The sequence below is a fragment of the Pimephales promelas genome, chromosome 16 (assembly GCF_988280905.1).
Source record: "Pimephales promelas chromosome 16, fPimPro1.hap1.1, whole genome shotgun sequence".
Classification (NCBI taxonomy): Eukaryota; Metazoa; Chordata; class Actinopteri; order Cypriniformes; family Leuciscidae; genus Pimephales; species Pimephales promelas.
Genome location: NC_142784.1, coordinates 31,787,093 through 31,809,157, shown reverse-complemented (window position 1 = coordinate 31,809,157; position 22,065 = coordinate 31,787,093). Strand labels below are relative to the sequence as shown.

Genomic DNA, 22,065 nt, shown 5'->3' with positions numbered 1-22,065 from the left:
GGACAAGGGTCTCTGGTGGAGTTGGAGGGATGAAAGTCTCTGGTAAAGCCTGAGAGACGAGGGTCTATGGTGTCTCTGGAAGAACCGAGGGTGCGAGTAGCCAGGTCGGCGGGCCAAGGTGGAGCGAAGGGATCAGTTCCATATTTTATCTCACAGTATTTACTATACGACATTAAAAAAACTAATTTTGCTCACTTGCAATATTTTTTTGCATGAGTGAGAAGGCTTGATAAACGTGTAAAACTCTTCTCACACCAAGTACAGCAGTACAGCTTCTCTCCAGTATGAAGTAGCTCATGTGATTTCAGGGCTCCAGACTTAGTAAAACTCGTCACAAGTCAGTTAAATTAACATTTATTTGCATAGCGCATTTCACAATACATACCATTTCAAAGCAGCTTTACAGACAATGCATTTGTTTAGATTATAATCTGGAGTGATCTTGTTATCAGAGGTGACTGTGTCCAAGTTATGCATTTCAGAAATGTACATATATAAATTACGCAGTTAGCTAACAGTGTATTAAGGCAGCAACTCTGATTCTTTCGCAGAATCAATACATTTACACACTAAAGTAATTACTACAAGTTGTTAATGATTACAATGTAGAAACTATGAGCAATATGAGCACTTGTAAGGTCTTTCTCCAGTACGAAATCTCTGAAGCTGTTCCTGTCAATTAGCCTAGATGTACTAAAGCTCTTCCCACAGTCACAACACAAATGATCTCTCACTTGACTATGTGTTTTCTGGTGCAGTTTAAAACTCTTTAGCCTTGAAAAACTCTTTCCACAAAGAGAACACACATAAGGCTTCTCATCTGCACAAACTTTCAGGTTGTAGAATTACAAATTTAAGAATCTGTTTAAGATCTGCTGATCTTATGACCTTACATAACATAACATGAATAACTAAGGTAGAGTACATTGAATTTAGCATTTGAGGATCTGATGATGATATCAGCTGCAAAGTTTCCAGCAAGGGAACCCTGCCAGTCCTGTTCTCTCTATCGTAAGTTAAATGAGTCAATTACTGAGACTCTCACCATTTGTCTTTGATGGATCTCAGAGCCCCTGATTGCTGATTGGATAAGGATTGGTAACACTCTAGAGTCTATGGTGGGTTCCTAAGCATGTTTAAGGTCGTCACCCAGATCCTCTGCCCTCTAAACGTATATAAACTACAACACTGCCTTAGACTTGATGACTGCATCTACTGACAGCTCCTGTTCTCAAAAAAGAATCCTGATAAAGTTACAACCAAGTCTCCTGGTCTCCGCTCATGAGTTTCCTACAAGGTGTTGTTTTAGACTTGATGATAAATTATAACCTCACTGATCACAGTTAAATCGTTTTTTCCCCAGTGTGAATAAACATATGCTTTTTTAAACCTGTTGCATCTTTGAAACTCTTCTTACACACAGTACAGATATACGGCTTCTCTCCAGTATGAATTCGCTCATGTGATTTTAGACGTCCCAACCGAGCAAAACTCTTGTCACAGTATGAGCACTTGTAAGGTTTTTCTCCAGTATGAGTTTGTTGGTGACGTTTCAGACAATCAGCTCTAGTAAATCTCTTCCCACATTCACAACACACATGATCTTTCACTTCAGCATGTGTTTTCTGGTGTTGTTTAAAACTCTTCATCCGTGGAAAACTCTTTCCACAGACAGAACACACATAAGGCTTCTCATCTGAATGAACTTTCAGGTGATCTTTTAAATCTGATGACAAAACAAAATATTTTCCACACTGAACGCAGCTAAAAGTTTTTTTTCCAGAGTGACGGAGCAGATGAACACTGAGACCTGATGCTTGAGAAAAACTCTTTCCACACTGAGTGCATGGATACGGTTTCTCTCCAGTGTGAATTCTTTGGTGCCGTTTCAGTTCACAGGATGCAGTAAAGCTTTTTCCACAGTCACAACACACATAATCTCTCACACCGGTGTGTATTTTCTGGTGAAGTTTAAAACTGTCCATCCGTGAAAAACTCTTTCCACAGAAAGAACACAAGAATGGCTTCTCATCTGAATGAACTTTCAGGTGTTGTATTAGATTTGATGATGAATTAAAACCTTTACCGCACTGATCACACTTGAATGGTTTTTCTCCAGAGTGAACATGCAGATGATATTTTAAACCTGATGCATCTCTGAAAATCTTCTCACACTGAGTGCATGTATACGGTTTCTCTCCAGTGTGAATTCCAAAGTGTTTGTTAAGGTTTCCTTTATTTGTGAAACTCTTTCCACACTGAGAGCAGGAGTGCAGCTTTTTGACATTTGTTCCGAGAGTTTTGAAGTCAGAGTGTTTCTTCACGTCATTTAGTTTCTGTCTTTGCTCCTTCACTTCCATCTGGACTAAAATAAAATGTATTAATCAATTAAAATCAGCTCAATGAGGTTAAATGTGAAAATTAAAAACACACAGCAAAAAACAAGACATCTGTCTGTGTATCAGTGACACTTCACAATAAGGCTTCCTTATTCAACAATGAATAATACTTCTGCTGCATTTCTTAGTTGTTGTAATTTCAACATTTACTAATACATTATTAAAATCAAAAGTTGTATTTTTTAAAGGAGTGGTATAATGGCACTTTTTACAAGATGTAAAATAAGTCTCAAGTCATCTCCTGAGTCTGTATAATACGATTAAAACGGGGTTACGATTATTTAAATGCAATTCTCTAATCATTTGTCATCCATATACTAATTATTATTTCAGAGCTACGAAAGCAGTCCACAATTAAGAATCAAGAATGGACACCAACCTATTTGTTCCTCAGTATCTTCATGTTTTATTCTGGATGGTTCTGGATCAGTCATGTCTTCAATCTCCTCTTTAATAAACTCCATCTCCTCTTTAATCTCCTCTTTAATGAACTCCATCTTTAACAGTCACACAGATTTCAGCTGCTATTCCTGGAGTTTGTCCTTCTCTTGTAGGATGATGGGAATATTCCCAGTATTTATTGGTGAATTGTTGTGGGAGGGGCTTCACTGCAGGTGTGAACTGTGATCACTGTGTGATACTGACGCCCACAGGACCAGATCTGGAAAAATCAGAGATAAGTTACTGAATTTATACTGGTATACTTTAACAGTAAACACATATGGTCCTTTAAATATATTTAGCTCAAATATAGAGCATTTTGATTTACATATTAGTAGTGTAAAAAACAGTAAAAAGTTGCTCGTTTTTGTAAGTAACAATTGTTCTAAAAAATGTGAAATAATTTTTAAAAAGTTCTGATATTAGAGCAAACATGTTTAGGTCACAAAGTTGTTTTGAATCAATGGCAATGTCTGGTAACATTATAAACTGTAAAATAACAATATAGAATTTAAAACTTTGTTTCCAAATAAAACAATATTAAAAAATGGTTAAAGGGATAGTTCACTTTTAAATTAAAGGGGTGGTTTACTGCTTTTTTTCTTTGCATGATTGTGTTTATGGGGTGCAATATAACACGTATTCGTGGTTTTCTTTTTTTTAAAGTCTTATTTTTCATAAATTTCACCTTTATTGTAAGCCGCGCTCTCCTCTGTCCCATGAACGAGCGGTTGACTTCCTGATTGTACGAAAACACTCCCTCAGAAACACGCAGTGGGCTCAGATTGGTTAGTTTGGGCCGGTGTGTTTTGATTGGCTAAACTGTAGCTCACGTTGTCCACAAAATTCACGCCCATGTGTGTTCCTGTCAAATGTAAATGATGGTAATTTGCTTATATTTTTTTTACACTTTATACACGTTTGTCTTACACAAAATAGCATCGAACTGACTAACTACTATGTACACAAACAGCGTTGTCACTGGTTTACGTTCTTGATCAAATCAAAAAATAATGTCATAAAGTATATATATATATGAAAAATACAAAATTAGTACATGTATAAATTCAGGTCCAAAGTGTTTGTACGCGTTTGTCGTAGACACGAAGAAATAGCATAACTAAGTGTCTATAAAGCCAGCTCTGGAATTTGATAACGTCTGAAATTATACATGCAAATACATTTAAAATGATGAAGTCTTAGCCTACTTACAGGTTGTGGCTCAACAACTGCTGCCTAAAGTTGGATCTGCTTCATGTTTTAGCAACAGCTTCTTGTTGAATCCGGTGTTGAATTTGTGTAGATTCTGGAAGCTGTCTTCCGTAAAATGCGCAGCACAGAGAGTTAAATTACGATCGTCATTTTCAGGAACATAATCAAACATAAATTGTATCCATGGTTGACGAAGTACATGTACGTCCTTGGGAACCCGAACACAGGAGACCCGACAGCTGGATGAACATAACACACTCGACGAGCCGCAGAAATATGGCCATGCCCTTTTTTGCATATTCCGGAAGGAGGGTTGATTTAAATGTATGGGTTAGTGACGTCTAAAACACAGCTGTAGAGCCAATCGAGTCGTTTTTGTAGGCATTAAACTTTCTGATTTTTAAAAGACGATATCTCTGCTTACAATGAACTTTCCGCGCTGCAACTGTGCAGATACTGTTCATGGACCAACAGCAACATTATACACACTATTTAAAATGAAAAAAGTGAAATCGCAATCAACCCCCCCTTTAATTTTTGATATGTTTTAGCTTACCTCAAGGGCACATGACAGAAAATATGTAGGTGTCTTTGTCAGTGGCGCAAAAAGTGGGTATGCGCTATATGCGGCGCATAGGGGCGAAGCACAATGGGGGGCGCCAAAGCGATGGTAAAAAAAAAAATAAAAAATTATATATATGCTATATTGTATTTCTATATGTAGCTGCCGTTGTGCGTTTCTAAATCATTTCTGCATTCCTTCAATGTTATATAAAATTTTAGAGGACTAACAGCCAGGCTAGAGTAGGCGCCCTCATGGAGAAGGGGGGCGGGTAATATCGCGAGCGGGCGGGGGCGCCGTGAGCGCTGAGCGAGCAGGTACGAGTAGTTAGTTGTCGTCGAAAAAGATGGATAAAACAAAATGCTGTGGGGCTAAAAATAGAAAAAGAAAGAGAGAAAAGGAGATGGCATGTAAATTGAAATAACTACATGCATTGCTGAAAGCCAACAGGTAGGATTTAAAATGTGACATCCAGGCATGTAGGCCATCTATATCTCGGTGGCCATCGGGACTACCGGGAGATTCCCGCTGGGCCGACGTGCTTTTCAGCCAATACATTTCATCCTTTTTTAATTTATTTGTCTTAACGGCCAACAAAACTCATACATTTGTTTGTTTTTGTTTTGTTTTTTTTGCTTAATTGGCGGCGCTGTGCTGGTGTAATGCATTGGTCAAAAAAAGTCAGCTTTAGTTTTTTTTTTCTGACACACTGGCCCATGAAACATGTCATTATGCGCTTATCAAGTATAGAAATTAGTGCAAAACTAATTATGAAAGTTTCCTTTATTTTTCTGTGCATTTGTTTTACAATAGTCTTTATGGCTATTACTATCATGGAATTAATATTATAAATATTATTATGTAGTAGTGTAATGTAGACAGACACTAACTAAAAGAGGTTCAAATTTTTCTTTGTTTAATTTGCACCCTGACTATGGGTTGGAGCTTTTAATTTTGAACTCTCAAAGTGCACCAGACTGCTGAATTTAACGTTACAGAACAAAAAATTTTCTTACGGGGGAGCATGCCCCCGAACCCCCCTAGAGAAACAGAGGTCCACCTACCACAGTTTTACCTAAAATCCTGTGAGAAACACTGGTATTGGTGTTACAATGGAGCTTATAGTTTTGTTAGGGGGGATCATCAAGGTGGAGTAGCTATAGTTTAATTGTGTTAATAAGCGACAATTTTGCACTTATTTTTTCATGTTAGCTCTCATTTCTTCCTACTCACTTATTACTCAGCACACTAACATTACATTTATTTTCCTTTTTTTTTTTTTTGGGGGGGGGGGGAAACACGCTAAAATTGTTGCTGCATATCCCTCTGAAACTGGGTAGTTGCGCCCCTGGTCTTTGTTTCCACAGTATTATCAATTTAGGAATTTTTAGGTCAAACCGTTCTTGTCTGTCAGTCACATAATGCAGGTCTATGGTCACCACCTCAAAGAGCATGCACAGAGACTCGTAAATGGCCTAAGACACGAAACGAGCGTTTGTGTGAGAAAACGAACGTCTATTTGACATCTGACAGGAAACGTCCTATTGCAGATGAGCAAACACTCTTAAAAATACGTCTTCCAGATAAACATTACATCAAATAGACTTGTGCTATCAGGGAAGGTTGTTCATTTTCATGTGACTCCAGATATAATGTGGATGAAACAAGTCACAGGATAAATTCTTAAAATGAAACAAAAATATAACTAAGATAACAGAAATTATACACAATTTCTACAGACTGAATAAGTGGCTGATCAAAATTAATGACTATATTCTCTGCACTTTACACTACGAACAATGTAAATTTAGGCAACACAAACGTCAATTATTACATGATAAATATAACATCTCTGACCTCCAGACTGGAAATATACGACATCCGAAGAAAATATTCCACATTTATACTTCATTCACGATCGTTAACAGCGTCACTTTTAGCTTTAACTGGTGAAAGTTTTAGCGCTCTTCTCGTCTTGTGTGTGAATCTCGTCCCTCCTCCTCTTCTGCGCATGCGTGTGATGTCATTTTTCTTAAAGGGGCCGCACTGCTCATAGAGTGTTTCAGTTCTATTCTAAACTATATTCTCCAGCTTTCTTATATATATATATATATATATATATATATATACATACATACATTTCCTTCTTTTTTTCTTCTATAATCAGTGTTTCAGAATTTTATTCAATCCATAATAATATTAGATTGGTATAGATTTACCCGATTAGCGATATGGTTTCATGTGATTTGTTCCCTTTATTATAAAAATCTTGCAGCATTTTGGTTTTGGAGTAAGGTTCATAACATTTATTGAAATGTTATTTCAATAGCTCCATAGCTCTGCACAAGATTTTCCATGAAAAGGGGGATTCATCCAGCATAGCTCACCATTGTTATCTTTAATGGTTGCAGATCTATATTGATTAAAAATAGTGGTTTTGAAGCTTTAACAGTGTTGGAAAGGCAAATAATTATAAGTCTGTTTGCTAACGACACAACATTGTTTCCAAAAAATGATTTTTTTTTTTTTGTATTAATGTTGTAACTTTGAATGGTCCTCTTCACCAGTGAAACTCTCAGACTTTCATCATCATGTGCTGCTCTATTGGAAATCCAAAGGGATTTGTGTGTTTGCTTATTTCTTGAAAATTGATATTTGTTACTGTTTAAAGAGTTTTTTTGAGGAATTCCAACGGCATGTGTATTGTCAATATTTATAATAGGATTATCAAAGCCATCCCAATTCCTTTAAGATTAATGATAAAAGAAAATATTTTGCACTCCAAAGTCTCCTCAGAACCGAGACTTTATTTATTTATTTTTTTATTTGAAATAAAGTCATTTGAAATTATATTTTACAGGCTTATTACCCAAACCCTATAAGTTTGGAAATACATTCTTACAGATACAGACAAAAGCTAACACAAAGCTATAATCCATGAAACAACATTTGCATAGCCTAAGCAAAACACAAAACCATCTCCATCTAATGACAAAATTAAGATTGTGTTTATTTTCTGTCATGTATTTAACCCGAGGGATAAAAAAAAATACATCAGTAATTATCACATAAAGAGATGATCCTGTATTTTTATAGTATGTTCACACCAATACAATTTGCATAGACATTAATTCAATAATCTAAGTTAAACAATGAGTGAAATGTGACTTTATATCGTGTAGCATTTAATTATTTATTTTGAAATATGGTCATTTAGCTAAAGTTACTTTTTAATCCCATAATCTTCCCACAACCGTTTTTAGTTTTCACAATTGGTAGAAACATTGCTACCGATGTTTTAATACAAGAAAATAATTAGATAGAGCGCTAAACTTTAACGAAGACAATATGTTTATTCTTATTATAAGCCAATATGTTCATTATAATGATTCATATACTATTAATAACGTTATTTGTAAATGTTTTCTTCCTAAAAAGGTGTTTTACAAGATATCACCTGAAATTAAGCCAATTAGAAACAATCGCGTAGAAATTTATAAGAGTAAAACACTGAAATCTCTTATGACGTTTTTATTAATGTATTGATTGATGATTTATTTTTTATCAGTCAACAACGAACATAACGGCTCTGCGCGGTCACGCGACGGTAATTTATTTTTTATCAGTCTACAACGAACATAACGGCTCTGCGCGGTCACGCGACGGGCGGAAATGACGTGCCAGGGTAGTTGTGTGTCAAAACGGAAGTCACGTGACGCGACTAGGAGCGCTGTCATGTGATGGTCCCTGCGTTTGCAACGAAGCTCCTCACAGCCAACAAACAAAATAATTAAAACCTCGCAGGAGACGAAAAAACTCCCACAGAAGAGAGACTGAACCTGCTGGACGTGTATCATGGGGTGCTGTTTCAGCAGCGATAGCGAAACGTCGGAGCAGGTAGAGGAGTTTTGATCAAAACACACATATAACAACTGGAAAACACTGCTGAATGTGCCGTTTGTATTCCTACAGCAACAACATACAGCACACATTTAGTATTACTGGTGTGTTTTTGTAGTTCTGGCTACACAAACAGGCCAATACTGTGTGTGTGTTTCAAAACTAACATCAAACTTACTCTAATGCCTCATTTGATTGTTCTTCTAATCAGAGTTATTGGTTTCACTGCTGAATCCATTATGATTAGACATAGGAAATATCATAAACTGAGAGTGTGTGTGGATCTGACATGTGATGTGGTCATGTACGAGGAAATTATGCATTCAGGGTTCCCAATGTCATGGAAAGTGTGATATTAATATCAGTTGGATTTCAAATCCAGGCCAGGAAATATATCTAATTATTGAGCAAATGTCATAGAGTAAAGTTATATTGACAATATGTGATTCATGATTTTGAACCATATGCCAAATAGATAATATTCTCAATATAAATTTCTCTAAATTCTTTGTAATATTATTATATCAAACGATTAAAACACATTGTTTACAAATAACTTGTTCGTTTGGACCACGCTGTATTTGTTCTACTTGTTTTTAAGCCTTAAAATGCTTCATAGAATCTCTATAAAAAGTGATGTTTATAAGAGGTGTAAAGTCTTTGAAAAAATGTAATTAGTTACTGTACGCAGGTATCTTTTTGGCTACTTTATAGTTTTACTGAGTATCAAAGATATTAGCAACTTTTACTCTCTACTTGATTTAATTTTTACATAAGTGTACTCTCTATTTAATTGCATTTGTAATGCAGTTTAACTTGGTATATTTTGCATGGCACCAAACTTTTTCTGCAGAAGTTTATTTCTGCTATAAGAAGCGATGTTGAACTCTACCGGCCACTGAAGGTACGAGATCGTGTCTGTTTCGCCTTCCAAACTCATCAACAAAGCAACTTTATAGTTTACACGACTACATGTGCATTATTTGGTAGTTTCTGAATCACTGGTTTTACACATATGCCTATGAGCTGAGGCCGAAACCAGCTTCTCCAGTGCAAGTAGGCTTTGACCATTTAATCTGACGACTCATTGTTTTATGTATCTGTCGTGACGAAGAGACATTGTATTTCTATGCCCTTTTTAAGCACTTGATCTTAACTGAGATTGAGTGTGTGTTGGCGTTTAAAAGGCTGTTGTGTCGACCTTGATTTATTGTGATTTCAAGGTGTTCGGTTTTATTTTGATTTTAGAAAATAAACATGTGATTGCTCTCCTCACAAACCAACAGTTTCTTGTTTTTCACTGGTAAGTCTCTCAGGTGTTGAGGACGAGTGCATCTTTGAGCCTACATTCACTACGGGTAAAATATTTAAGTACTTATCAGGTACTTTAAGACATTTAATAAAGGTGTAAATCGGTGACTTGTAATGAGTCATTTTTCCTGTAAGGTATCAGTTCTTTTTTAAAAGTGGTTTTCAGGTACTTTTTTACACCTCTGGTCTTTATACGTGATTCCTCCTTAACAATTGGAAAAAGCAATGGAAACTGGAAATGTATTCTTTGTATAAATCAATCATTTCTGGGCTGGTCCGAGTTTGGTTACATCATGTGAGTCTGGGTTTGGTTATATATTGTTATCCAGAGTAACTTATACGGATGACAGGTTCAGTCAAACCTGAAGCATCCTGGGATTAAAGTCAAGTCAATTTTGTTTGACTTCTAAATGTAAAAACTTGCTGACGGGTGACATGTTATCACTCGATCATAGTGATGTGGTTCAAGGGAGGGCGTTTCTAATTTTCTTATTGTCGATTTTTACAAAACATATGATGTCATTGAGCATCCCTTTATTTTGAAAACTTGCAGCTTTTAGGTTTTGGAGTAAGATTAATAAATATCATTGAAATGTTTAATGTAATCAAAAGCTGCAGACATATGGTCACTGACATGTTGCCCTCTTGAAAATGATCATGCTTTTGACCTCTTGACCCTTTTGTGCAGAAGAATGACGAGGTGAGGCCATTGATTCCTGACCCAAGCCAGAACCGAAAACCCACCAATGGCTCGGAGCGAAACGCAGACAGCCTCTCGTCCAACCGCACAGATGAGCAGGCCTTGCTCACGGTCATCCTGCAGCGCACAGCCCTGTACGACACACACTACACACTGTCTCATGTAGCACACACCGCGAAACACGCTTTTCTAACTCAGTATTTTTGTCTTGTTATATTTTAAATTTGGCAATGGTGTTACAGTGTACATTGTGAACAAATTTATATTGCATAATGCATAAACGTGTAGTCTAAAAATTGCATAGCAATCTGCGCTTTAATTTTTTTTTTTAATCGAGAATCGAATCGAATCGTGACCTTAGAATCGAAAACTTAATCAAATCGAGGATTTGGTGAATCGTGACACCCCTACTTGTTTCCAGTCCAGATATCTAAAAATTCTTAAATCAAGATGCATTTACTAAAATAATAAAAGGCTATTATGTCTCGTTTCCTAGGGAAAATATTATTTTTCTTACCCCAATGGCAGATAAATGTGCTTTTTTTTTAAGCAAAAACTCTCTTAATTTTTATTTATTTCCCTAGAAAACAAGCAAGAAAAGCATGTTTTGCGGTGAGTTTTCTGCAGTGAGGGCTGTTGGTAGATGAAAACCTTTTCTTTTTCTCTTTGGTAGGAACATAATTGACGTGTCGGCTGTGGATTCTCAAGGCATGGAGCAACATGAATACATGGACAAAGCCAGACAGTACAGGTGTGTTAGTTCTTCTCAAATGCCATTGATGTACTGTAGATCAGTGGAAGTCACATTTTTCCTTCTTTGAGGGTTTTATAGGGATAAAATACCCAAGATGGCTTCTATTTGTTTTCTATTACCATGTACAAACAGAGTTCAAGATTGTTTGTTACCTAAATAACCTTGCAACGCTAGATGTCGAACATCTTTTTTGGTAAAGCTTTATTTCAGACGTCCACTTCTACTAACTATAAGTGTGTTTGCAACTACATGCAGGCATTAGAGTATTAGTATTGCTGCCACAACACACTGCCAGTGATTAAGTTCTGACTAGAAGTAACTTTGCAAGTACACGTCAACTTATCCTACTAACTCAAACCCCAACAGTCTACGAATACTCTAATGAGAGTTAGTTGACACGTAGTTGCTATCGAAATAAAGTGTAACCAACTTTCTTTACAACATCAGTATTTTAGGTTCAAATTTAAATTGCTTTTAATTTGAGTTACTTCAGCCAAAAATGAAAATTCTGTCATTAATTACTCATGTCGAATCAAACATGTAAATGTAAGTGTATTGAGCTGAATGGTGTGTGTTAATGTTAAAGCACAAAGCTGGAGGTGTTGAGCAGAACGCTGTCTCAGAAGAAGCCGGTTCCTCTCCCGTCATTGACCAGCCAACCTCATCAGGTGCTCGCCGCTGACCTGGTGCCCAACGCAGATGTACAGCAGGTCAGAATTACGTCATCACATCACCCTATCACATGATGACATAAAAACAACTGATGCTTAGATGCTTAACCTCCTGTTGCATAAACCGTTAAGGTTAGCCTTAAAGAGCATATTGCAGGTAAAAAAAAAATTGAAATTTATAGATAACCTTGTATGAAAATACCATATGAAAAGTTAATGCAGGATTTAAAATGTTTTAAAACAACATAAGGGCACTAATTTAGAAGATAAAGTGAGCGTTTCTTGGACTGCTAGTAAAAACGGCTTTTTTTTCAACATCGCGTCATTTGACGTCATATCAGGGAGCCGCAGCCTCGGCTCAGAGGAGAGCAGGCTGGTGTTCAGTGAGAGCGCTCCTCAGTCGGTGTGCTTTCGTTAGTTTTTGCATTTTAATTTATCATCGTCATGGTAAATTATTGTGTTTGTGGAGATTGCAAAAACTCCAGCCTGTCAGGACTTCAAGATCGAGTCCACAAGTTTCCATTACAATAAAAGTGACGGTGCTATATAGCCTATCTTTCGTTCCTGGTGCGGTTTGAGCAGGTGAAGAGACGGGATTTCTCTTCTGCATCGGCTCGGAAAACGTGGTCGTGTGTAGCGTTCACTTCAGATCAAATGACTATAGCATCCCGGCGATATGATGGAGTTCAACATCATGGTATGCCGAAGCAAGAATATTGATCGTCGTATACTACCAATGGCATCAAATAGTGGTATATAACTTAGTCATGTCATGCCCTAAATAGAACTTATAATTGAAAAACAAAATTGGTTGTTTAAATACTCAAATCTTTAATGTTCTGTTTATGTTATAACCTAGGTGAAAAATATGTATTAAAAATTTACCCGAGTATAGCCTATGCTTTTAGTATAGAAATATACTCAAGTAAAGTTTTTATACATTTAATAGTATATAAATCTACCCTAAACATACTAATGTCTGCTGGCCTGTTATAGGATCATAATAATCTGTACAATATTGTGAGCACAGTGTATATCATTAGCGAACGTGTATAGCCTATAAGCACGTCTCTCACCTAAAAGGCACCTGTCCTGTTCTCCACTGGTTCTCCTCACATCACAGCTCAATTTTTCTCTGACCATTCTGTCTGACATTATCCTGGCCTGTCCCTGATCTCTTTAGCATAGCAGGCTCATAACTTTATGGCTTGATCCGTCATACGAGTATTTCCTCAGCGTCCGAAATGTCATGCGATTCATTGTTTTCCTGTTGTGTGAATCGACGGCTCTCCCGCTCATTGCGTCACGCCCGCCACGCCCATTTTCAGACACGGAAGTAAAATTCTCTCACAAAAACGACTGCAGAAGCTTCTGTAGCGTGTTTATACGTATATTTTAAAGAAAATCTAGTTCCTACATTGTTTTTCTATGCATTGACTCGTTGGGTCCTCTAACCTGCAATATGCCCTTTAACAAGTATATTACAAGTATATTATATGCAAACATTGACAGACCTTCTTTAGAAGGCACTTCAGTGTCACATGATCCTTCATAAATCAGTCTAATATGCTTGATTTGCTGCTCAAGAAACATTTCTGATTATTATCAGTGTTTATAACAGTTGTGCTGCTTCATATTTTTGTGGAATAGTTGATACATTTTTTATTCAGGATTCTCTTATATGAAATGGGAATCTTTTGTAATACTATAAATGTCTTTTTATAAATGTAATGCATCCTTGCTGAATAAAACTCTTTCTGACCATACAGGGTCACAGTACTGTATTTATATTCACAGTAGTGTATATAAATTAAGAATGGAAGAAAGAACATTAACGGGATGCTTCAGGATTTAGCATTAAGCTTCGTATTAGTAGGAAACCTGTAGTATTTTCGAATTACCATGCTTTCCACCCTCATATCCCCCTGAGACGAGAGATTTATGTATTTTTTGTCCAGAGGCTTAAGACTACAGTCAGTAGTAGGCGATGTCCCGCATGTCCTCAACCTGCCCATAGAGGGCGATTTCACTCACAGAATGAACACAGTGTCGGCCATCTTTGTTTGGAAGCTAAGCTAGCAGGCTCTTGTTCTGTAGAGAAAGCTGAGTAGTAGGGGTTACCATCCTCTTTTTCCCAACATGTCCGACCGTCGATGTCCGGTATTCAGCTTTTGCGTTCTGCAGTCGCCATTCATTGTTTACATGCGCCGCTTTTGTTTCAATCTAACTGAATTCATTGCGATTGGTGAATCTGAATGTAGTGTTTACATGAACACTAAACAAATGATCGGTTGATGTGTGTTTTAACATTGCTAAGAAAATCCCCGCTCCTCCGTGAGAGATACGAGACCGGTAATCTCCCGCGGCCCTCACTCGTCCCGCTGGCCACAGTAAACATGATGAATGGCGACTGTAGAACGCAAAAGCCGAATCCCGGACATTTTGGGCGGTCTCGAAACACATTTTCGGGTAGACTCATCGCGGAGTAGCCTAGACTTGTTGTTTAACCACTGCAGTGTTGCCGGTAGGCGTGGCCTCCTAGGGCAGCGAAGCAAGTGCATTCTGGGAGTTGTTGTCTTTCATCCACATAAGCCAAAAATACATTTTCTGGCTTTTCTCAGTCTAGAAAGCTCCAAATTCAAAAATAAGTTCACATTTCTTCTACATAAATGACCGATTTTAAACACACATTCATCTTTCCAGAGGTGGAGTATCTCTTTAATTGCACATTAATGCACTTTTTTCAGTGTTTTGTGTGATTTACTGTGCTCTTTCCTCCTCAGGTCTCAAAGATCGCTGCGTACGCCTACAGCGCCATCTCACAAATCAAAGTAGATGCCAAGGAAGAGTTGGTGGTGCAGTTTGCTATACCATGATTCCAAAAAATGGACCCTGACCTCCCCACACTCTCTGTTTCTGTCCCTCTTTCTGGCCCTTTTCACTCCTCTGTTCTCCTTCCAAACTTCCTGAAATGCAGACGCCCATGTCTTTGTTCTCTGAATGTCATGCAGATAAACACAATTCACCCCAACCAGAGCTCTTTGTGTAAATCCGTCACCCGAGACCCTTCAGGGCCGCAGCACAGATCCGAGAGGGCGAGACCGTCTGATCCCAGCGGTTTGATCAGTTACCGGTAGATCTTCAGGTGTGTTCATGCATTAATCAACACAAATGTAGAATTCGACAGTCGTGTCAAGCTGCTAAGATTGCATATTTTAGTTTTATTTGTTCTTCTTGTTGCTTTTTCAGACATTGTTAAACCAATAGCACATCCAGGCTTCACAATTATTCTTAGACTAGTTTTACTCAGTTCGGCTGGGTCGTCTTAACACACGTGCTTGGTCTGCAGGGTTCTGATATCACTGTGGTTTAGAGTTCATTATTCCTAATTAAATCCCATAAATGTATGCACTGTGTCAAGGATGCTGATGAATATGGGCAACATGCATAAATAACATGTCTATCTAACCAGAGTAACACATGTAACCCTTTTAATTGAATTCTTCATTGGAAGCAGAACGCTCTTGTTTTATGTGAATGATTTTCTTGAAAGTCAATCAAATTGATCCCCGATTGGTTAAAATTTGAGTCTATTACGGTTACCCACTCAAAGTACAAAGTATGGGATGTCCTGCAACTTTACACCTTGTTAATTAGCATTTTTAACTAGTTAGCATCATTTTTCTCCATTTTGCCAAGTCTTGGCGGAGTGTAAATAAAACAGAACAAGTGACGTGCCGCATGTCATATCAATAACACTGGTTAATTTGCGGCGAGGTTTTGAATCCTTTAAAGCGGCTCTTCTGTGACTGAAGGGAAAGGAGACTGGGTTTCTTTTACTGTCAGAAACTGCGGCCGCTGGTTAAACCGAGGCCCGTCTAACAAATAAACATACTGTCGTATCAGAGAGTTTTGGATGGGGCGGCGGGATTGAACGGTTGCGGTGGGACGGCAGTTTGTAAATTACGTTTTTTTGTCAATGCCTTTAATGTACAAAGTGTAAAATGATTCAAGAAGAATGATTAGCGGGAAGCGTAAACGGCTCTACGGCGCCCCCTGGCTGCATTATGCCTTAGTTGTAAGGCTTCTCGATCAGTGGCTTGTTTTTAGCTAAGCAAACAGGGACACTTTTACCTTGCCTGTTCCACTTTTAATGTAATTAAAACAATTAAACGTATATTATGCAGTTGCTTTAACACAGTCAAACTATTTTGTTTTGGTTTTTTGTGCCGATAATCGAGGAAAGCACTAGTGAACTGCCATTCTTCTTGACCGAGTTTGAAATGCCACACGGTATGTTTGTGTAATTATTTATTTTTGATTTTATGTATTTTTGCACGCACACAGACCGCGTGGCACCATTGGCGCTCTAGATCGGCACATTTCTCATTCTTTTAGGTTTTTAAAGGGATAAAATACGCTGCAAGACTCAAGATGGCTTGTTTTTTGTTTTTTTGTTGCCGTGAACTAATAAGTGTTCAAGTTTGTTTGTTATCCTAAATGTGGAATACTACCTGATTTACAGAGATCTCGTTTCTTAGGCTAGTACCAAAAATTTAATCTCAATATTCTGTTAATACTGTTTTGTTGAATGAAATTATGCATTAAAGACTTTCAAAACTGTATCAAAACTGTAAAGTATTATTTTATTGAATGTGCAGATATACATGAGAATATTTTGTTTGCATGCAACACTTCTAGATTGCTTTAGTGGACGTTTCTCTGTTGCTTCAGATGTTTCACCACTTATCCGTGTGACTTCATCATCAACTAATGAAGAAACACTCTAGTTGACTAAAGTAACTCCAGCCCTGCAACCATTATACGGTTTTGGATGAGGTTATAGTAAAGGCAACTTAAAGGATTAGTTCACTTTTGAAAAATCTTTTGCAGATAATTTACTCACCCCCATGTCACCCAAGATGTCCATGTCTTTCTTTCCTCAGTCGAAAAGAAATTAAGGTTTTTGATGAAAACATTCCAGGATTTTTCTCCATATAATGGACTTCAATGGGAACCAGACGGTTCAAGGTCCAAAAGACGGTTAATAACAGTTTCAGATGCAGCTTCAAATGTCTTTAAACGACACCAGACGATGAATAACGGTCTTATCATGCGAAACGATCGGTTATTTCAAAACTTATTCCAAAAATGTAACTTTTCTAAGGACAAATGCTAGCCTTGCTCTATTCTGTGAGGCGCGTTTGTAACGTCACGTAATACGTAATTACGTTCAAAAGGTCACGGGCGACGTAGCCGGAAGTACAGAATCAGTGTTTACAAGTTGAACGCATAGGTTAAACGTGCAAACGAACTCAAACGCCGTTTACAAAAAACGAATTAAAAGGTAAAACAACGATGTCGGACGATTTTGATTCTGTACTTCCGGCTACGTCGCCCGTGACCTTTTGAATGTAATTACAACGCGCCTCACAGAATAGAGCAAGGCTAGCATTTGTCCTTAGAAAAGTTACATTTTTGGAATAAGCTTTGAAATAACCGATCGTTTCGCATGATAAGACCCTTATTCATCGTCTGGTGTCGTTTAAAGACATTTGAAGCTGAATCTGAAACTGTTATTAACTGTCTTTTGGACCTTGAACCGTCTGATTCCCATTGAAGTCCATTATATGGAGAAAAATCCTGGAATGTTTTCATCAAAAACCTTAATTTCTTTTCGACTGAGGAAAGAAAGACATGGACATCTTGGATGACATGGGGGTGAGTAAATTATCAGCAAAAGTTTTTTCAAAAGTGAACTACTCCTTTAACTGTGGTAGATAAAACCATTGCAAATAAACATTGATGTTCATTAGACATAAAAACGCAAGCCATCTGTAACAGAACATGGTGTCAGGGGAGGAAGGTTCAGTAGACTTTGCTTTGACTCGAGGATTTGCGCGTGTTTCTGCTCTTTTGCCAAACTGAAGTCAACTCTCGTTCCTGTTTGGTCACTGCACTGAAATCAATCATCTTCACACGAGGAAGGGTGGAGATCAAATGTGCCCTGGGAAGAGAGGCAGAAAAGCAACTAAGTGGAATAATCAAACCTCTAATACTGAATGTTTGTCTGTGATTTTAAACACAATACTGAGCATTCATAACACTTTACCATAAGGTCCCGTTTGTAGGGTCTGTGTCTAGAATTCAGAAGCCCTTGTTATTAGCGACTTGTGTTATATAGTGTTAAGTGAACTGAAGACTTAAAGGATTAGTTCACTTTAAAAAATTTTTTGCTGATGATTTACTCACCCCATGTCACCCAAGATGTCCATGTCTTTCTTTCTTCAGTCAAGAAGAAATTAAGGTTTTTGATGAAAACATTCCAGGATTTTTCTCCATATAATGGACTTCAATGGGAACCAAACGGTTCAAGGTCCAAAAGACAGTTTCAGTGCAAACTATGAAATAAGGGTTTTAAACGATTCCAGACGATGAATAAGGGTCTTATCAAGCGAAACGATCACTCATTTAATAAATAAATAACAAAGTTTAAGATTTATAAGAACAAATGCTCGCCTTGCTCTGTTATGCGCGTTCATGACTCCTCTTCGAACTCATTTATCAAAATGAACGAATCTTTTTTCGTGTCATTTGGTTGATTCAACGAACAAAATGAACGAATTGACTCGGTAAAAGATTTGTTCATTTTGATAAACGAGTTCGAACAGGAGAGTCACGAACAGCGCTTCACAGAACTGAGGAAGGCGAGCAATTCTGCTTATAAAACTTAAACTTTATTATTTATTTATTAAATGAGCGATCGTTTCGCTTGATAAGACCTTTATTCGTCGTCTGGAATCGTTTAAACACGTTTCATAATCGTCAATGGCTGTCTTTTACTCGCATTTGGCGAGTGTTCATTTTAGGCCCTCTGCAATTCAGAGAGCAGAAACAAAAATGAAAAAGTCTGTCCTCATTTTTCACCCTCCAATCGTTCCAAATCTGTTTAACTTATTTTGTTCTGTGCAACTCAAGAGTTCAGCATGACACGAATGATGGCGAGTTGATAAGAGCTTAGTACAGCGTTCATGCAGTAAACACATCTTGCTGTATCTGAACTCTGTGATTTTCCACTATGGATCTCTGTACAACAGGTGTTAAAATGCAGTTAGGATCCAGTTACAAACCTCTGCTGTCCTGTGCACAGCAACAGTAATCACAAATAGTTTTGATACACACACGGCATGTGTTCAGACATTTCCCAGCCCATGGTCTATAATCAAGGACATGTCCAGGTCTGGTCTCACCTCACAATCAAATAGAAAGAAATTAGACCATATAACAAAGCCTATTTTATACACCTTGCATTGAAAGTATGTTTTAACGTTAAGCACAGAAATTCACATTCCTGTAATGCAAAAACAAAAATATTTATACATCATGGATTTATTTGTTGTACTTCCATTCATTCATGAAAAATGTCATTAAAACAAGTGTAATGAAAATGTTAAAATCTTAATTTTGGGGTCAAATTCGTGGGATCATGGTGGTGTTCGTTTATAGCCTTTTTACTTCAGCCGACTGCATTTAAGCTTTAAAATGCATAAAAGTTGTGTTCATCTGTGATAATTATCTTGATGGACAAAATTTGAAAGTATCCTAAACTTTTGTAGATGATTTTTGATAACAGAGCTTGTTTTTAGCGATAATAATAATAAAAAATATATATATTATAAAAAATTGATAATATAAATATACCGATAATAAAAATAATATATTATCGTAAAAATAATATTTTATTATAATTACCATTATATTAAATGATAATAATAATAAAATAGAGCGATAATAAAACAATAAACGACTCTGGTGTCGTTTAAAGCCCTTTGAACAGTTTGCAGTGTGCACTGAAAGTGTCTTTTGGACCTTGAACTGTTTGGACACCATTGAAGTCCATTATATGGAGAAAAATCCTGGAATGTTTTCATCAAAAACCTTAATTTCTTTTCGACTGAAGAAAGAAAGACATGGATATCTTGGATGACATGGGGGTGAGTAAATTATCAGCAAAAGTTTTTTTGAAAAGTGAACAACTCCTTTAAGTGAATGTTAACAGTTGAGAAAGTGAATGCATATCAGTGCATTCACTCTTAAAGTGACAGCCCCCTAATATTCCTAATGTTGGACAAAGAAAAAAATCTCACTCACTGCTCTTGACTTAATAACCTTTCTAACATTAATAAGCATTCATTAATAAGGATGTTTCATTTATACAGTGAAGACTACGCAGTGTTATTTTACATTTGCTTACTTGATCAGATTTCTGTAGTTAAAAACTACTGTTAGACCTACAACATCTTTGTTACATTGTATTTATTTGTGCTTTTGCTTGTAATATGATTATTTGTCTTATTTTATTACCGACTGTCTTTAATCATGTTTTACATTTATTTTAGTAAGGCTAGTACTTTATGACCGGTAAAAAAATGTTTATGTCTGGTATATTTTCTTGGCAAGTGTGGCAAAAAGTTAGTTTTAGGCCCTGATTGTGCATCTAACTGCCCTTTGACCTTCAACCATACCTGTAGTCAGGCTCGGTCACTATGGGGTTGCCGTGCAGAGTGATGGTATGGAGGGACGGCAGCACAGTAAGTTTATCCACTTCCGACAACTTACAAATATGATTTCCATGGAGATACAACAGACGTAACTCTTTAAGTTGATTGAGGACCTGACAGAAAGAGAGAATGACACGTGAATGTAGATCCTCCTACGCAATCTGCACGCCTCAGTTACACACAAACGGTTCTGCTAGACACAGGTGAAGTGCGTACTGGGTCGATGTGTTCTATGTTGTTGAAGGAGAGGTCGAGCCAGGCCAGACGTGTCGGCTCAGCAAACAGAGCAGAGACTGTGTCCGTCAGACCTGACAAGCCTGAGATGAAGTTGTTGTTGAGTCTGAGCGTCCGGCTGAGGAACTTCTGCTCTGAGTCGCGCTTTAGCCGAGGAGCGCCTGGATTCGGCACAACAGAAAGAATGTCTGAAGAAAAAGGGATGGAAAGAAAGTTAATAGTGCTTTAGAGGAAAAGCAATGCACTGCAATCAATATTTGTACATATAGATACAGATTGATAATATTTTTTCTGTCTTTTTTTTCTGGGGAGAAATCTAATAAATTATTTTAACCTCTTCAAATTTCCACACATATATATTATATGAAGTAACATTTCTGATTTCAATTATTGTAAAAAAAAAAATAATAAAAATTGTTCAACTCACCCAATCATCACAGAAGAGAGCAAGGCAAGCATTTGTGCTGCTTATAAAACTTTAACTTTTTTATTTATGTTTTAAATGAGCGATCGTTTCGCTTGATAAGACCCTTATTCATCGTCTGGTGTCGTTTAAAGCCCTTTGAAGCTGCACTGAAATTCACATTTGGACCTTGAACCATTTGATTCCCAATGAAGTCCATTATATGGAGAAAATCCTGGAATATTTTCATCCAAAAACTTAATTTCTTTTCGACTGAAGAAAGAATGACATGGACATCTTGGATGACAGGGGTGAGTAAATTATCAGCAGAAATTTATTTTAAAAGTGATCTACTTTAATTCCGTGAACCAGTTGAACCGATTCACTTGGAAAGATCCGACTCAAAGGAAGGACTCGTTAAAGCGTTCTATGATTCTGTTCTGTTCTATTTTGTTTCACTCGACATCGTGACTCATTTCTGGAAATAAAATACGTTCCTAATGCTGACAAATTTAAAATCTAAAAAATTAAGAAGTGCGATTTAAGCAAACTTTCAAACAAATATAAAAGTATATACCGTGGAAACACACCTGGAATTGTTTTGAGCTCCTTAAAGGAAAAGTCCACTGGAGATCCAAACATGTTAAAACCCCAAGACTGCAGAAAACAAGATTAAATACTACAAATAACAGATGGAAGAGTACAAACACTGATTGGTCAAGAAACGAAGTGCATAAAGCAAAAAAAAGATGTATTTATATAAAGTTACTATGCAAGTTTATGATGAACGAATAATTTTCTAAATTGTCGTCGTAATTTTAGATGTTCTTTAATCAGCAAGTTAAGGTCACGCCAGCATGGGCGGACCGCAACAACGTTACCATAGAAAACAACGCGTATAGTATTGCATTCTGGGA

The 22,065-nt window shown here is 37.1% G+C and overlaps 2 protein-coding genes and 1 pseudogene across 4 annotated transcripts; 1 reads left to right on the top strand and 2 right to left on the bottom strand.

The window, feature by feature from the left end:
* Positions 1 to 344: 344 nt before the first annotated feature.
* LOC120470759 (uncharacterized) lies at positions 345 to 6,617 on the bottom strand (annotated as a pseudogene). Its single transcript, XR_016146736.1, has 5 exons — positions 6,472 to 6,617; positions 4,053 to 4,157; positions 3,529 to 3,705; positions 2,779 to 3,060; positions 345 to 2,365 (listed from the first exon to the last, which is right to left on the bottom strand). The product of XR_016146736.1 is annotated as an uncharacterized LOC120470759 (transcript).
* Positions 6,618 to 8,312: 1,695 nt separating this feature from the next.
* Positions 8,313 to 15,092, top strand: lamtor1 (late endosomal/lysosomal adaptor, MAPK and MTOR activator 1). Of its 2 annotated transcripts, none has more exons than XM_039660453.2 (5): positions 8,313 to 8,511; positions 10,514 to 10,659; positions 11,199 to 11,276; positions 11,866 to 11,989; positions 14,734 to 15,092. In XM_039660453.2, the coding sequence occupies exons 1-5, from the start codon at positions 8,470 to 8,472 to the stop codon at positions 14,824 to 14,826; spliced, it is 483 nt and encodes a 160-aa protein (XP_039516387.2). In that variant the 5' UTR covers positions 8,313 to 8,469; the 3' UTR covers positions 14,827 to 15,092. The 2 variants fall into 2 exon arrangements, with proteins under 2 accessions (XP_039516387.2, XP_039516388.2); XM_039660454.2 differs by having other exon boundaries at positions 8,320 to 8,511; positions 10,517 to 10,659; positions 14,734 to 15,090.
* Positions 15,093 to 17,614: 2,522 nt separating this feature from the next.
* On the bottom strand, positions 17,615 to 22,025 carry lrrc51 (leucine rich repeat containing 51). The gene is made up of 4 exons (XM_039660450.2): positions 21,739 to 22,025; positions 20,728 to 20,933; positions 20,476 to 20,624; positions 17,615 to 17,957 (listed from the first exon to the last, which is right to left on the bottom strand). Exons 1-4 carry the CDS (start codon positions 21,788 to 21,790, stop codon positions 17,819 to 17,821), a joined length of 546 nt encoding a protein of 181 aa, XP_039516384.2. The 5' UTR covers positions 21,791 to 22,025; the 3' UTR covers positions 17,615 to 17,818.
* Between the last annotated feature and the right edge of the window lie 40 nt (positions 22,026 to 22,065).